Raw genomic sequence first — 16117 nt, 5'->3', positions numbered from 1 at the left:
ACTTGTGCGCACACTGTTGTTTGCTTGTCCCCTCCATTACACTGAGCTCTAGGAGAGTGAGGAATATCGTGTGCCTTTCTTGTGTGTCCTCAGTGCTTAGCAATGACTGGCACACAGTTGGTGCTTAATAAATGCTGGTTGACTGACTGACTGGTTTTTGGAGCTTATGAGATGCTGTCACCTTAAAGATCCCAGACAGGTTTTTAAGGGTTTGATGGTGGAATTGTCAGCAGCGGGCAGGGTTGGGGAGAAGACACAGAGAAGATTCCCCTGTTCAGCTCCGAGCCTATTGTGATTCCCCCCCACTACCACCCTTCCCAGGCCACGCCCCTGCCTCCAAAGCCCATTATGACAGGCTATTGACTATGGCCTAGGCAGCCATAGTTAGGGCTGAACTGCATTGTCTATATGGGAGAGGAGGACTGAGGTCAGACTTCAAGGCCAAGGTAGGAAAGGGAGTGGGGAGAACCCTTGACACTCTAGAAATGGGGAGACCAAAGCTGAAAAGTAAGGAAACTGAGCTCTCCCCAGGCTGGAAGCCCTCTGCTCACCCTGTCCTGCCCAGGCCCCCACTCCCCTTTCCCAAACAGCAGCTCACATCTGTCTCTCTCCTAGGAGGATACATGATGGATAATGATTCCTGGATTAACCCAAACGGGGAATTGTAAGTAACCTAAGTCACTAGCTCCATCCCCCTAGCCCTGGGCAGGTGGGGAGCAGGTGCTCAGAGGGGCCTAGAACCGAGACCATGGGCAGAATGAATGGGTGGGAGGGGAGGGAGACCCTCAGCTCACTCATCCTGTAAGATCAGGAAGGTATAGGATTTGAGGCTAAGAGTGGCCATCTCGTGCCCAATCCCCTCAGCTCTAGTTTAGCCAGATGAGATTTAGGAAAAAGAACTGTATTTGGAGTCAGTAAGGCCTGAGTTCAAATTCTCCTCTTTTATTTGCTAGCTTTGTAATCTTACACTAGTTTCCTCATCCACAGGGCATTAGACTAGATATGATCTTTAAGGTGACCTCAGTTTCCCATCCTTGGAAAACAGGGGCAGGAGTTGGGCTATATAATCTCTGTGGACCATTCCAACTCAGATGTTCTGTTTAGAAAAAACTCTAGCTATCAGTTCAAAGACCTCTACCTTTCTTTGTCTCAGGAGCATTAAGGGAAGAGGTTTGGGGCTGGTTTCAGTCATAAAAACTGTGGGGATCTGGGCAGAAATCCAGAATCCAGGCAGGGGCCTTGAGGACAAGGCAGACAGAAGCCTACATCTCTGTCCAACATCTCCCATCTGAAGTCTGGGGGGAGAGGCAGGAGGGAATGTTAAAAAAAAACTGGGGGACCTAGGTGGCACAGTGGATAGAGCACTGGCCCTGGATTCAGGAGGATCCAAGTTCAAATCCGGTCTCAGACACATAACACTTACTAGCTGTGTGACCCTGGGCAAGTCACTTAATCCCACTGCATAGCCAAAAAAAAAAAAAAAAAGGACTACCACAACTGTGAGTCTAGCCACAGATACAGAAAGGGAGAGATAACAGATAGAAATGCAGAGACAGAGACAAAAGCCATGACAAAGAGAAAGGGAGGGAGAGAATAAATTTGAGAGACACAGAGAACCTAGACTGAGACAAAAACAGAGATGATAGCAAAACAGAGACAGACAAAGAAGGGGGGAGAAGTAGAACAGAGATAGAAACAAAAACAGGCAGAGATAAGAGAAGAAAGAGAATCAGAGACAGAGGCAGAAGTAGAAAGGGAGGGAGAGAGAGAATAGATGTGAGGGATAAAAACAAGGGCACCAGGGAGAGACAGAGGAAAAGACAGTGAGAAAAGGAGAGACAGGACAGGCAGAGGAAGAAGATGGGGGAAGCCAAGGGAAGGGGACTAGTCCTGGTTAGTGAGGAAGGAGGCAGACCCCAGATCATCTATGGGGGCTAAGTTCCTGGAAATTCCAATCCTGGATCTTTCTCAGCCCATAGAGAGAGGTCTCTCTCCAGCAGTGTCTATCTCAGGTTTCTCCCTACCCCCACCCCACCCTGATCACTCCCCTCTGCCCTGCTCACTGGTCCAGGGATATCAGAGCTCAGTTCTCTGAGCGCTCCAGTCTGGAAGACACAGCCTCGGGCCTAGGGATAGATGTGAGGGGGCTGCCTTTAAAGAAGTCAAAAGCAAAGCCCTTCCCCCAAATTACCTGTGCATGTGTGTATAGCGGGTTTGAAGACCTCACATACCTCCTGCCCTACCACCTACTCTCCAGCAGTTCTCAGACCCACTATATACCATTCCTGAGCCCCACATCCTGCCAAGTCCTCAGTCTCTCACTGTGTCCCTGAGCCCGCACTATATCTCTTTAGCAGGCACACACACACGCACACACACATCATGTCCTTGGGCCTCCACTGTATCTCTCCTCTCCCCCTCCCCTCCACACCTTACCCCTTCTGCCTGTGTCTTCTTCATAGCATGGCCCCAAACCAATGCCAGGTCCTGGGCACTCACTAGCCTGTGGCTTTGTCTTCCTCCAACAGCAGACAGAGATTACACGGGTACCCACAGCCTCCACCACCACCCCCACGACCTATGCAGCCGCACACGGCCTCAGGCCAACCCCGGCTTCTTCGATGCTCAGTTGTGAACCTGAACCCCTATGAGGAAAGGAACACCATCCTGGAGCTGGAGCAGGCTAACCAAAAACTGGTAGGGGCCCCCTGATCCCAAAGCCCCCCTAAACTGTCCCTGTGCTAAACAGAACTGTGTAATGGATAGAGAGTAGAGTCAGGAAGAACTCAGTTAAACTTCCCCAGGGCAAGTCCCCTAACCTCTCTGTGCCTCAGTTTCCCCACGTGACAAATGAGAGGATTGGGCTTAAGGTTCCTTACATCTCTAAAGCTATTCATTTAAGATCCTACCAGGACCCTGGCATGTGAGAAAAGGAAAATACAAAAAAGCATACTCTGGCCCGGAAGACGAAAGTGTGCCAGTCAATCAAGCACTTACTGTGTGTTAGGCCTTATGTTAAGTGATGAAGACACAAAGTCAAAAGTGAAACAATTCCTACCCTCAAGAGTTTTGTTGTTGTTTTTTTTTATAGCAGGGGAGGCAACATGTAGATGTGTGGGTAGATACCAAATATATTGTACATACAAGGTAACCTGGGGCAGGGGCAGGGCACTAGCAGCTTTGGGATAAGGGAAGGAAGGCTTCATGTAGGAGGCGGTACTTTGGTGGAGTCTTGAAGGAAAACCAAGACTTTCCAGAAGTGAAAGTGAGGAGAAAGGAGGGCATTCTAGGCATGAGAGATGGCCTGGGCAAAGGCACAGAGATGGGAAAATGAATATCTGGTATGAAGAACAGCAAGTTTGGTTAGACTTTAGAGCACCTCAAGGGAAGTGATATGTGATGAGGTTGGGAATAGAGGCTCTGGCCAGGTGGTGAAAACCTTTACATTCCAAACAGAGGAGTTTATTATATTCAGTCCTCAAGGTAATAGGAAACCACTGGCATGGATTGAGTAAGGCGGTGAGACAGTCAATTCTTCACTTTAGGAAAATAATTTGGCGGCCGGAGAGAGGAAAGGGAACAAGAAGCTGGGAGCTGAGTCCATTGGAGAAAGGGTGAGGGTCCAAAGTTGGCAGCCTCTGGGTCAGTGTGGGAGAGAAAGGGGGCAGACACAATCTGTGTTATGGAGCTAGAGAGAGCAAGATGTGGTTGGCACGAGAAAGCGTGAGCCTGGCCCGGAGGATGCCAACCAGGGTTATTGGTGGGATGGTGGCATCACCATCATCATCACACATCTATAGCATTTTCCAGTTTGCATGTTATCCTACTTGATCCTCACAATAACCCTGAGAAGTAGGTGCTTTTATGATTATCCCTATTTCACAGGTGAGGAAAACTGAGGCTAAGAGATTTCATAAATAGGGGAAAGCACATAGATCTGGGAGTCATCTGCTCAGAGATGCCTATTAAACCTTTGGGGACTACTGATATCACCAAATGGAACAGTGTCAAGAGGAAGGAGAAGAGGACCCAGAAAAAAGCCTCGGACAATACACCCAGTTAGGAAATGTGGCCTGGGAGTATGATAGCAAGGTAGACTGAGGGACAAGGAAGAGGGGGGCCAGGAGAGGCCAAGAAAGGTGAGAGGATCCCCAAGAAGAGGCTGACCAACCATGTCAATGGCTGCAGAGAGCCCAAGAAGAATAAGGATTTTCAAAGGGCAGTTAGATACGGCCATTAAGAGATCTTTGGTAACTTTGGAGAGACTGCTAAGTGGTTAAGTGGAGAGAGCCCTGAGTCTGGAGTCAGGATGAACCTGAGTTCAAATCCAGCCACAGACACTCACTGGCTGTGCGTGTGGCCCTGGGCAAGGCAGCCTTTTTTCAAGGCATTTGGCTAAGAAATGAAGGAGACATATGGGAAGATAACTAGCAGGCATGGTAGGGTCTAGTAAAGGTTTTTTAAGGATAAGGAAAACGCAGGTGAATTTGTACACAGCAGGAAAGCAGCCAACAGAGAGGGAGGTATTGAAGGTTAGAGAGGGAAGAGGGAGATGGTAGTGGAGAGAGGTTGGACTAAAGATATCAGAGGCCCCTCCCAGCCCTGACATCCCCTGTTCTCAGGCATCTCCCAGCTCTGACATCCTCTGTTCTGGGGCCCTTCCCAGTCTGACATCCCCTGTTCTAGGCTCCTCCCAGCCCTGTCATCTCCTGTTCTAAGGCCCTCCCAGCCATGACATCACCTGTTCTAGGCCCCTCCCAGCTCTGATATCCCCTGTTCTAAGGTCCTTCCCAGCTCTGACATCCCCTGTTTTGAGGCCCCTCCCAGCTCTGACATCCCCTATTCTCAGGCCTCTCTCACCTCTGACATTCCCTTTTCTGAGGTCCCTCCAGGCTCTGATTCTTCATTCTAAGTGTCCGCTCAGCTCTAAATTTTGTATTCATAACATTGGCAAGTGAAGATGGGTGGATTGGGGAGCTATATCCTTTGAATCCCATCCAGTTTTCCCAGGCCTGGGCATTCTTGGGACTTACCCCTTCACAGATAGACAGCCCACTTCAGATGCATGATGTCCCCCTTCTCCTTTCCCTCTTTTCCTGCTGCCCTCTCCCCTTCCCTTAATAACAGCTCTGGAGAGTCCCTCCTCTGAAAGCAGGGTTCACTGACGTACGAGAGGGCTGCTGGTAAGGGGACAAGGAAGGAACAGGCCCAAGGCTGCTGGAGGGACCTGAGCTCAGAGCCCAGAGCCAGACTGTGGGCAGATCTTAGAGTTGGACCTTCTGATTTTGTCCTGACCATGGCCACACAGAGAAATGCAAGAAGAAGAAAGGATAGAAACAGCTCCTCAGATCTGCCTCATGGCAGGGCCTAGGCTCAGTGTTCCCATCAAAAAATGGGCCCATTGGGCTTCTTCCCATTTCATGGGCTTTAGAGATGAAGGGGACCTGGGATCATCTAATCCAACTCATTCATTTTGCCACTGAGGCCCGGACACCTTACAAGATTTGCTTCTAAGATCTCATGGATAGTGAGGAGCAGACTAGGACATTAACCTGGGCCCTCTGACTCTACCTGTCACCCTTTCAACCTCTCATTACAGAAGGATATGAACCAGGAGCTGAGGGGGCAGCTCAAAGACATCATGGAGCCAAGGGAGATGAGGCATGACTTTATGTCCATGTGCCCCAACCATCAGCATCACTTACAGATCCTGTCTTGGGTGAGGGCCTGGGATGCCAGCAACTGTGGAGGGGATGGAAGGGGGGGGGGCAGGGCTCTTAAGCTGGAGAGGGGTCTGGGGGTGGGTGGGAAGAACCTGGGGGAGGGGTAGAGGTTGGGGGAGGAGGCACAGTCAGAATGGAAGGACACCCCACCTCCCCCGGTCCAGCTATGGTAGATAAACTGTTGGGGGCTCCCTGGGACGTCCCAGGAGGACTGTCCCCAGATGATGGATGACCCAAGGACAGTACAGATGCTAAAACAAAAAATCTGCCCTCATGAGGACCCCTTCATGGAAAAGTCCCAGGTAAGACAGAGAGAAGCCCAGAATCTAGAGGCGCCACTTGGCCCAGTCAAGGCTAGCCTGTGCTTCTGGTCCCCGTTGGCCTCCAATCCCAGAGGTGGCTCTGACAGCAGAGGCAGCCAGTGCCCTGGGCTTCAGGTCTAGGACCTCTGGGTGTAAGTCATGGCTCTGACAATGCCAGGGTGAGCTGGAGGGTCTCCCCCAACTCACAGTCCTATATTCCTAAGAGTTCCTCCAGAGAGATGCCTGGGGGAAGTAGTACCAGGGCTGGGAACTCTGGCTACTGGGATCCTCTGGGGAAAGGGGGGGAAGAGGTCCTTGTGGGCTCTTTGTGCCCCATTCTAGGCAGGAAGGACCCATTCACCTGCAAGCACTGCCTCCTGTCAGATGTTTGTCTCCTCCTCCTGATTCTCCTCTATTTCCCCCACCACCTCACCCACATCTGCCTGTAAGGAAGGGCATAGAGCTTAGGATAGGGTTGGCACAGGGCAAGGGATAATGAAGATGAGGCCAGGTTTAAGCCCAGTGATATAAGGTATGACTTCCCCTCCTTGAAATTCCTGTTACCCCCTGCCCCGTATGGCACCCTCTTCCTTGGCACTGCGCTCACCTAAGGGCAGTCCACAACCCAAGTCGCTGAACTACCCTCCTAAGGCTCCCTCTCCCCGGTCCCCAGAAAGAGCTGCAGCAGATGAGGCTGGCCTTTGAGAGAAAGAAGACATCTATCACAGAGGTAACCTACCAATCTTGTCAGGTGGGCGGGATCTCTAAGGGTCACCCACTCCCTTCCCCAGCCTCCCAACCAAACTGACCCCAGCTGAGCCCCAGCTCCACCCCATAAGCCTTCGACCTAGTCCACACATTCCCAGTATGGCTCTGTGGGAGGAAAGCAGTGACTAGACTTGGGCCAGAGGACAACTGGAGCCGGAATCCTTGCTATTCCTGGGAGCTGCCCTGCCCCTGAGTTCTCTGAAATGCTAGTAATAATAATAGCCACAATAGTGGCAACTGCCGCTCGCATTTTAAAGTGCTTTCAAGGTTTGCCAAGCCTCTGTGACTGTGAAAAGTGTTCAAGGCAGTAGTGGGTACTAAGCCTCACACAGTCTGGGGCAGGAGATCTGAGGTTGAATCCTGCATGTGAGCCGTGGAACACAGCTGTGTGCATCTGCACAAGCCCCTCCTCTTCTCAGGCCTCAGGTTCCCCATCTATAAAAGTGAAGGGGGTTGACATCTCTTGATAAGGCTTCCAAACCCACGATCCAGTAAAGACTGCTACATTGTTATCGCCATCTTACAGATTTTACAGACTCTGAGAACTGGAGCTCAGCATCTTCTGTGATTTGCCCATAGGAACATCTGGCAACATCAAGTCTTCTAAGTCCATTTCAGATTCGGTTTCTAAAGCCCAAAATGTTCTCCTAGATTCTGCTCCTCCATCTCTAAGGGTTTCAGTCTTAATTCTAAGAATCTGACGCTATATTTCTAAAGAGTGAAACCTTTGGAAAAGTCTGATACTGTTTCTACAGTAGTTAGTCTCTAAAAATCTAAGGTAGTATGTCTCTAAAATTCTGATACCTTTTTCTTAGAATTTATAATATTTTGTTTCTAAAATTCTAAGAAACGTTGTTCTATAAGATTAGAATGTTAACATAACTCAGGAACTCAGTGCCCACCAGAATGCTTATACTAAGATACTTTGTTACAAAAAGTCTAAGATTTAATTTCTAGGATTATTAGATTTTGTTGCCAAGGTTCTAAGATACTTTGTTTCTAGGGATATTGGATATTTTGTCTCTAAATTTATAAGCTTAATCACAACGTTCTAATAGTTGGATAGTACATTTCTAAGGATTGAAAACACTGTTTTTATAATCTAAAACCATTTTTAAAATATTTGTCTTTCAGGTTCTAAGATACTTTGTTTATAAAATTCTAAGATACTTTAAAGCAATTCAATGTGACGCAGTGAGGAAGCAGGGTGGTCTGGGCCTGAAATCAGGAAGACCTGAGTTCAAATCCTGCCTCAGACACTTTCTGGCTGTGACTCTGAGCAAGTCTCTTAACCTCTGTTTGCCTCAGTTTCTTCATCTGTATAGTGGAGATAGTATAAACACCTCCTGGGCTTTGAATAAGGATCAAATTATATCTATGTATAATATATATATATTATATATATATAGGAATATATATATATATATATATTCCTCTTAGAAGGAAGAGGAAGGCGGCCTTAGCATAGTGGGAAGAACAGAGGCTTGGTAGTCAGACGGTCTTGATTCAGGCTCCATCATTGACCGGCGTGCTTCTTGATCAAGTCATTTAACCTTTGCTTCAGGGACCACTTGGGCCAGATGACCTCTTAGCTCCTGTGAAGCTCGGAGGTGCTACGATGCTCTCTTGACTTTAGTTTCTTCATCTGTAAAATGGGAAGAATGATCTTTGCATCACTCCTCATGGAGGAAGTATTTTGTCAGAGGGGCAGCTAGGTGGTGCAACGGATAGAGCGCCACTTCTGAAGTCAGGAACACCAAATTCAGCCTCAGACACTTACTAGCTGGGTGACCCTGGGCAAGTCACCTAACCTCAGTTTCCTCATTTGTAAAAAGGGGATGATAATAACACTTGTCTCCCAGGGCTTTCATGTGGATCAAGTGAAATAATAATTGTAAAGACTTAGCACAGTGTCTGGCACTTGGCAAGCGCTATATAAATGTTGGCTATTATTTATTATTGTTGTTGTTCTAGAAAAGGGAGCAGTTGGTGGTATGAGTCAGCCCCTTAAGGCTGTGGCCAAGTGTGGAGTCACTACGCCACCTCGTGGTCATGCTGGGGAACTGCCCCTTCCCCAGCTTCTTGGTGCCGTCCCAGTCTGCACCAGAGATTCACTTTTCCTCTTGCCTCGAGGTCTTATAGAACCAAAGGGTATCAGAGGCTGGAAGGAGCCTTAGGATCACCTGGTCCTCCTTTTACACATGAGGAAAAGGAGGTTGATGAGGGTCACGTAGCTCGTGAAGGGCAGAGGCAGGATTTGAACCAAGTTTCCTCATTCTGAGGCCACTAGGTGGCGCCATAGTGCACTGAGCGCTGGGACTGTAGTCAGGAAGACTCATTTCCCCGAGTTCAAATCTGGCCTCAAGACACTTTCTAGCTGTACGACCCTGGGCAAGCCACTTCACCCTGTTTGCCTCCGTTTCCTCATCTGCAAAATGAGCTGGAGAATGGCAAGCCACTCCAGGATCTCTGCCAAGAAAACCCCAAATAGGGTCCTGAAGAGTTGGACACCACTGAAAATGACTGAACTCTACAACTCCTCATTCTAAGTTAAGAAAGAGTCCTTTTGTCATTCTACCAGAATGAGGGGATAGGAAAGACAGTGTTAGTGACAGAAAAGATAACTCTCAATTCTAGAGCAGTTCGAGGTTGGTAAGGTACTTTCCTCAACAGCTCTGTGAAGTAGGTAGTCATCCCCATTTTACAGATGAGAAAACTGAGGCTTACAGATATTGGTTTTTGCCTAAGGTCCCACAGCTGTCAGAGCCAAGTATCATCCCTAACCCTTCTGACTGGTAGAAGAGTGTCCTGGGGCATGCTGTCTTCGGGCTTCCTGTGGACAAACAAATGATTACCCAGTGTAGAGCCCACCATGGGGGGGGGGGGGGCGGTGTGGAAGAGGTGTGAATAGCTGGGTCAGCTCCATGAGGTGGTCAGATCTGCTGTTCCTCCTTGCTCAGGTGTGGAATGGTATGAGTGAAGTTCACATGTCCTTGACTGACCAGGCTAAAGGACTTCTGGTAGGCTGACTTGTCTCCTGGGTGGGAACTGGGTGGGGGGAGGTCTATTGGCCACAGCCAGGTCTCTGGGAAACCCCCTAGCCAGGGAAGGGCAGGAGCAGAGGCAGAGAGGGCTACAGGGGACCCAAGCTTGGGGCCTGCTCAGACCCAGGGATCAGGAGAACTATTTCCCCCTCCATAAAAGCCAGGACATTCCAAGCTCATTTCCCCAGAGACTGAGCAGCTCAGAAAAAGCATCACCCACACACATCCTCAAAGCATTTAGGGCAGAGGGATGTGCTGAGGGACCAGATGACAATGGCCTGAGGGAATGAAAGAGGGAATTGAGTTGGGGGGATGGATGGGGGGCAGACAGCCAGCAGAGGGCAATAGAATGGAGAAAGAGACAGAGCTGGGGGCGGGGGGCAGGAGAAGTGGAATAGGGACAAACAGATTGCGGGAAGCTGAGGGTCAGTGTCCAGCTGCAGTGGGGGGTGGGGCAGGAGAGGACTGAGAAAATACAGATGCTCTTTCCTCTGTTCTGGGTTTCAGAATCTCAAAAAGGATATTAGAGATGTGTTAAACGAGGTGGAAGACATACGAATGGAAATTCTTCGGTGAATAAGAGGCAAACAGCACTCCCTGCTGAGTGTAGTAATGAGCCTGCTAGAACTGTCCCCCCTTCCCTCCTGCTGCCCCCTTCCCAGAGCTGGAGAGCAGGAGCTGCTCTGCCTTATTAGCTACCCCACCCACCTCAATCAGATTCAGAGAGTGAAGGAAGTGGGGAACGGGGTGCAGCATGAAAGACATCATTGCCACCTTCATCCCCAAACCCCCTCCCCCTCCCCATCCACGTGCCCATGGAAAACTAGATTTCCCAGGGTCTCTGGAACAGTCTCTGCTATCTTGGATTTTCACAGGGACAAGGCCCGGTGCCAAACTCTGACCAGGAAAGGCTTGCTTATGCAGAAGAAGAAGGTAAGCATACTTTCCATCCCTCCAACAATTTATTCAGTGGGAGCCAAATATTTTTAAGTGAGGCAGGTGGGCTCAGGGAAAAGAGCAGATCAGGCCTGCCTTCTCACTAACTCACTGCATGATCTTGGGTAACTCCCCCTTACTGGACCTCAGTTTTCCCCATCAGTAAAATTCTGGGCAGCTAGGTGGCACTGCAGTGGATAGAGCAATGGGTCTGGAGTCAGGAAAACCCAAGTTCAAATCCAGTCTCAGACACTTACTGGCTGTGTGACCTTGAGCAAGTCATTTAACCCTGTTTGCCTCAGTTTCCTCATCGGTAAAATGAACTGGAGAAGGAAATGGCAAACCACTTCCAGCATCTTTGCCAAGAAAACCCCAAATGGGGTCACAAAGAGTTGAATGTGAACGAAACAACTGAATAAAAAAAAAGTTCTGGAAGTGGGGAAAGTTTGGGCATTATTTCCCAACCTTTTCAATCACAAAGCCCTGAGATCCCATTTTAAAGATGTCGGAAAGCTTCATGAACCACATTCACACACACAGAGCTGAAGTCACAGCACACGTTTTATTGGTTCTGGATAAAATTCAAATGATAATGCTTGGGTCACATATGGCTTCTCAGACTCCTAGCACTAACTCTCTGAATCCTACACACACACACACACACACACACACACACACACACACACACAGGGGTTTATGTTACGAAGGTTGAGAATCACTAGGCTTGGTGATCCCTAAGCCCTTTCTCAGCTCTGATCTCTGTTCTACGGTCTAAGGTTCCTGAGTCCCAGACTGGTCAAGCGACTTGCCCAGTATCACGTAACCCCTTAAACTCTTGCGTGCCCACGACTGTTGTGGTCAATTGCAAAGTTAGGAAGTGAAACTGACTTTGGGCCCAATGTCCTTTCACAGATGCCCAGTTTTTAACCTTGGTTTTTAATGAGAAATATTTAGATGGTGTCCCCACAGGGGGCTGGTTTTGATGAATTAGTAAGTGTGGTTTATAACGAGCACATCAGCTGTCTGTATGTAAAGGGGAATGTGGTGGCAGCTAGGTGGCGCAGTGGATAGAGCACTGGCCCTGGAGTCAGGAGGACCCGAGTTCAAATCCGGCCTCAGACACATAACACTTACTAGCTGTGTGACTCTGGGCAAGTCACTACTATTGCCTAATGAAAACAACAACAACAAAAAACAAATAAAGGAGAATTTGACACACACACATAGATTCAGAGTAATGGCCAACGGGGGAAGTCAAGCTTAGAGTCAAAGGGCCATCATTGCTCTGAGTCCGAGTTTCTTGTAAAATCATCTCTAAAAATGTAAAAATGTAAAATGGTATCTAAATTCCTTTCAACTCTAACCCCTTAATCCTGGGATCCTCAAACACCTCATGTGTGCAGGCCTCAGACAAAATGGAGGAGGGTGAATTGGATTCCCTTCCAGCTCCCAGCCCCCCACTAAGCTCCCCCCTCTTTCCTTCTGCTTAGCCATCTCAGCCGCCCTCCAGATGTCCAGATGACCAGATGGCCAGGTAGGTGGAACTGGTCCTCCTGGAATACACAAGTTCTCCATTCCACGGGAAACTCATCCCCCAGAGCACTGACACTCAAGGGGGGTTGGGTCAGCATCACACCAATGTAACTTCCTCTCACCGGAGCCATTCAACAGACCTTGACACCCATTGGTGATAGTGGTGCTAAATAAAACACACAAATATCAGTGGCAAGGGTCCGGGGAGGGTATGCCTCCAGTGGAATGCCCCAGGGATCTACTCTTGACCCTTAACATTCTTATGGGTGATGGGTAAAAGCGTAGATGACAGTTGCTGAGGACAGAATACTAGAGGGATGGTTAATGCACTGAATAACTGAATGAGGATCCAAATAAAGACTCTGGCAGGCTAGAACATGGAGGTAAATCTCACAAAAGGACATTTAAAAGGGATAAAATGCAATCATACACTTGAGAGTTTGGGGTTTGGTTTGGTTTTTAATCAACTTCACAAGCTGAACATGGGGAGATGACAGCTTGCCTCAAAAAGATCTCAGGGACTCAGTGGACTTCATATGAGTCAGCATATCGGGTGGCAACCAAGAAAGTTAATTGAATCTTAGGTTGCACTGAGAGGCAGCGTGTCCAGGAATAAAGAGGCAATAGCCCTATTGTCCTCTGCCCTAGTCAGGTCACCTCTGGAGTTCTGGGCCCTACATTTTAGGGGGGATATTGATAAATCGGAAAGCGTCCAGAAAGGGCATCCAGGATAAGTGAAGGGCCTTGAGACCATCTTACAGAAGGATCAACTCAAGAAATTGGGCACATTTACCCTTAGACTTCTAGGACAAGGAGAGGTCCTGGTAGCTGGCTTCCTGTAGTATTTAAAAGACTGTTAAGTGGAAGAAGGATGTGCCTTTTTCTGCCGGGCCCCACAGGACAGAAACGGGCACCAAATGGAAGTTAAAAGGTGGTAGACTTCTAATTAGCAGGAAAAAGAGGCTTTTGATGATTAGAGGTTTCCAGTAAGGAAATAGCCTACCTCTAGAAGGTAGTGAGCTGCTTGTCACTGGAGTGATTCAAGTAGAGGCTTGATACCCTCTGTGGAATGAAGATTTCAGAGAGGATTCCTTCACTGACTGGGGGGTTGGGCCAGATGCTCTCTGAAATGCTAAAGCTGTAATGTTCAGTGATGGAAGCATTCTAAGCAGGTGGTGGTGGCTGCTGAGAACGTAGCCCATGGGCCAATTCTTCACCTCTTTAGGACCAAAACTCCTAGCCCAATCTCTAGTGTACCTATTGGGGGCAGGGGACTGAAAGTCTCTTCTTTGACAATTCAATTCTTTTTCCCCAAACCCCCCAAAGTTATGGGATCATAAAATGTCAATGGTGGGAGGAACCTTGGAACACAGAATGTCAGCGTTAGAAGAAACCTCAGAACAAAAAAAAATATCTGGGCTGGAGGAGCTCCTAGACCGTGGAATGTAAGGACTAGTAAATAGAAAGTAGAATGTCAGAGCTGGGACGAACCTTAGGTATCATCCTCTCAAAGTCTCTTACTTTATATAAAAGGAAACTGAGGTCAAGAAAGGCTTAGCATCTTGCCCAAAGTCACAAAGGGAATTAATGTCAGAGCTGGGATTCTTATCCAAGTCCTGTGCTTTTTACACCATGCTAGTGCGCCCTCCCTGAAGAGCAGTGTCAGGGAGGGACTTTTTCCCTACCTCCTCTCTTCTACTCTTCTCTCCTCTCCCCTCAGGAAATCCTGGACAATCTTGAGCAAGGCGGGTTTGTGCCTGGTCATCTGCAGTGTTCTGTTTTACCTCTATGTAGTGAACTCCAGTCCCTATAAGAGCCTTCTTCCCTTGATCATTAGCCAGAAAACAGTCTGGAGCATCCGAACCTGGTGTGACCCCTTCCTCAGGGTGGAAGTGGATGACTTCCTGCCATTTTAGGCCCAGAGCTTCATGCCACCGGGAGGTGAGTTATGTCCCCAAACATGAGGCTGGGTCCTCCTCATGAGCATGCCAACACCTGACTGCCTCTGCCAGAGAAGTCACAGCAGGAATAGGCTTTACCCCCATCCCCTTACCTTATGAGGGCAAAAGCTGGAGTGATTGCCCACACAGCACAGACTTTAATAGTAGGAACAGGATTCTAACTATGAGATCAGTATCTTAGAGCCATATGGGACATAAGAGGCATCCTGTCCATTTTATAGATGAGTAAACTGAGACACAGAGAAGCCAAGTAAATTTGCCACGGTCACATGGGTATTATGTCAGAACCAGGATTCAAATCCAGTTCATTGGACTCTAAATTCAGCCTTCTATAACAAACACTGCCTGGAAGATCCTCCTGCCCCCTCCAAGTCCCTAGAGCCTTGAGCTTCCTAGGGACACCATTTCTTTTTTTGTTTGTTTGGGGTTTTTGGGGGGGTTTTTTTGGTTTTAGGCAATTTGGGGTGAAGTGACTTGCCCAGGGTCACACAGCTAGTAAGTGTCAAGTGTTTGGTGTGAGGTCAGATTTGAACTCAGGTCCTCCTAGCTAAAGGGCCAATGCTCTATCCACTACGCCACCTAGCTGCTCCGGGACACCATTTCTAACACACCCTTCCACCTTCTACGGTGACATTTGATCCTGCCATGGCCTTGTGAATGAGGCAAAGCAGTAATCATTACCCTCCTATAAAATAATGGAAAAACTGAGGCCTAGATTGGAAAATGACTTGCCCACCTCCCCACCCAGCAAGTAAGGGGGAGCAGGTAGCCTGAACACTAAGTCTCTTGATACTCAGGTTAATATTCTTTCTAGAAGAGATTTTTACAACCAGCCTTGCCTTTGGGGAGGGGCTGTCCCTACCAGAGAAGCGCAAGTACTGGGCCTGATGCCCCACTGAGCAGGGGGAGGGAGTTGCATGGAAGGGACTTTACACAGGTGAGGAGGAGGATTAAAGGAAAAGATCTAGGTTTGGGGTCAAGAGACTCCAAGACGGCTTTCACGCTAATTAGCTGCGACTCTGGGAAAGTCATTCTCTCTCTCTCTCTCTCTCTCTCTCTCTCTTTCTATCTCTCTTTCTGTCTGTCTGTCTTCTCTCCTCTCCTCTTTTCTCTCCCTCTCTCTCTCTCTCTCTCTCTGTCTTCTCTCCTCTCCTCTTTTCTCTCTCTCCCTCTCTCTCTCTCTCACTTTCTCTTTCCCCCACCTCAGTTTCCTCCTCTGCAAAATAGGGGTAATCCTCCTTAACCTGTATGCCTCATAGTAGGGGAATTCTGAGGCAAGCACTTCACAATTGGAAGAAGAGGATGTAATTTTTTACAAATAATACAAAATGGAACTATTGCTAGTGGGAAGAAAAATGACGCTGTTGGCTGAGGGACCGCTGAGGTCACCCAGCCACCTTTCTCTGAGGCTCAGTCTCCTCTATAAAATGAGGACACTGGAGGAGATGGTCTCTAAGGGGATGGCTGGATTTTAGCCTCTGGCCAGGCCCCAGGAGGCCAGACCAGAGTGGGCAGGGGTGAGCAGCAAAATGACCCTGGGTCAGAGAGGAGGCAAAATTGACTCACTTTTCCAGGGAAGAAGAGGACAAGGCCCCTCTCTCCAGGCTGCCTCCCTTTTCTCTGCAGTTGATGAGAACCAGCTGGGGACTCCCTGACCTGTCAACCCTGTTCTGTTGGAGGGCTGGGCCCTGGAGAACGTCACATAGAAATTTCTGATATTTGAGACGATGCATGTTTGTGTTTCTCCTTGGAAACAGTCGCCAGGTCCCTGCTCCTCCCCTTCTCCTCCAGCCCCCCCCCCCCCGCATTCCTGACCAGGTTCTCTCTCTTCCTCCCCCCCAATCTCCACA

At 48.7% G+C, this 16117-nt stretch overlaps 1 protein-coding gene across 1 annotated transcript; it reads left to right on the top strand.

Annotated features, from left to right (window-relative positions):
- Positions 1-623: 623 nt before the first annotated feature.
- On the top strand, positions 624-15890 carry CCDC188 (coiled-coil domain containing 188). The gene is made up of 11 exons (XM_027847493.1): positions 624-664; positions 2529-2697; positions 5600-5725; positions 5933-6025; positions 6699-6776; positions 9754-9813; positions 10345-10409; positions 10713-10770; positions 12264-12307; positions 14027-14247; positions 15842-15890. The coding sequence occupies exons 1-10, from the start codon at positions 624-626 to the stop codon at positions 14220-14222; spliced, it is 930 nt and encodes a 309-aa protein (XP_027703294.1). The 3' UTR covers positions 14223-14247; positions 15842-15890.
- The last annotated feature ends 227 nt before the right edge of the window (positions 15891-16117 follow it).

The sequence above is a fragment of the Vombatus ursinus genome, unplaced genomic scaffold (genome assembly GCF_900497805.2).
Source record: "Vombatus ursinus unplaced genomic scaffold, bare-nosed wombat genome assembly UNPS02015411.1, whole genome shotgun sequence".
NCBI classification, from domain to species: domain Eukaryota; kingdom Metazoa; phylum Chordata; class Mammalia; order Diprotodontia; family Vombatidae; genus Vombatus; species Vombatus ursinus.
Note: the sequence above shows the minus strand (reverse complement) of the source record. Positions and strands in the feature narration are given on the sequence as shown.

Excerpts from the sequence above, each read along its gene's own strand:
- CCDC188 (XM_027847493.1), top strand. The coding sequence starts at position 624 with ATGATGGATAATGATTCCTGGATTAACCCAAACGGGGAATT. Across the intron at positions 2,698-5,599 it reads AGCAGGCTAACCAAAAACTG|AAGGATATGAACCAGGAGCT; the intron begins GTAGGGGCCCCC and ends CTCTCATTACAG. Across the intron at positions 10,410-10,712 it reads ATACGAATGGAAATTCTTCG|GGACAAGGCCCGGTGCCAAA; the intron begins GTGAATAAGAGG and ends GGATTTTCACAG.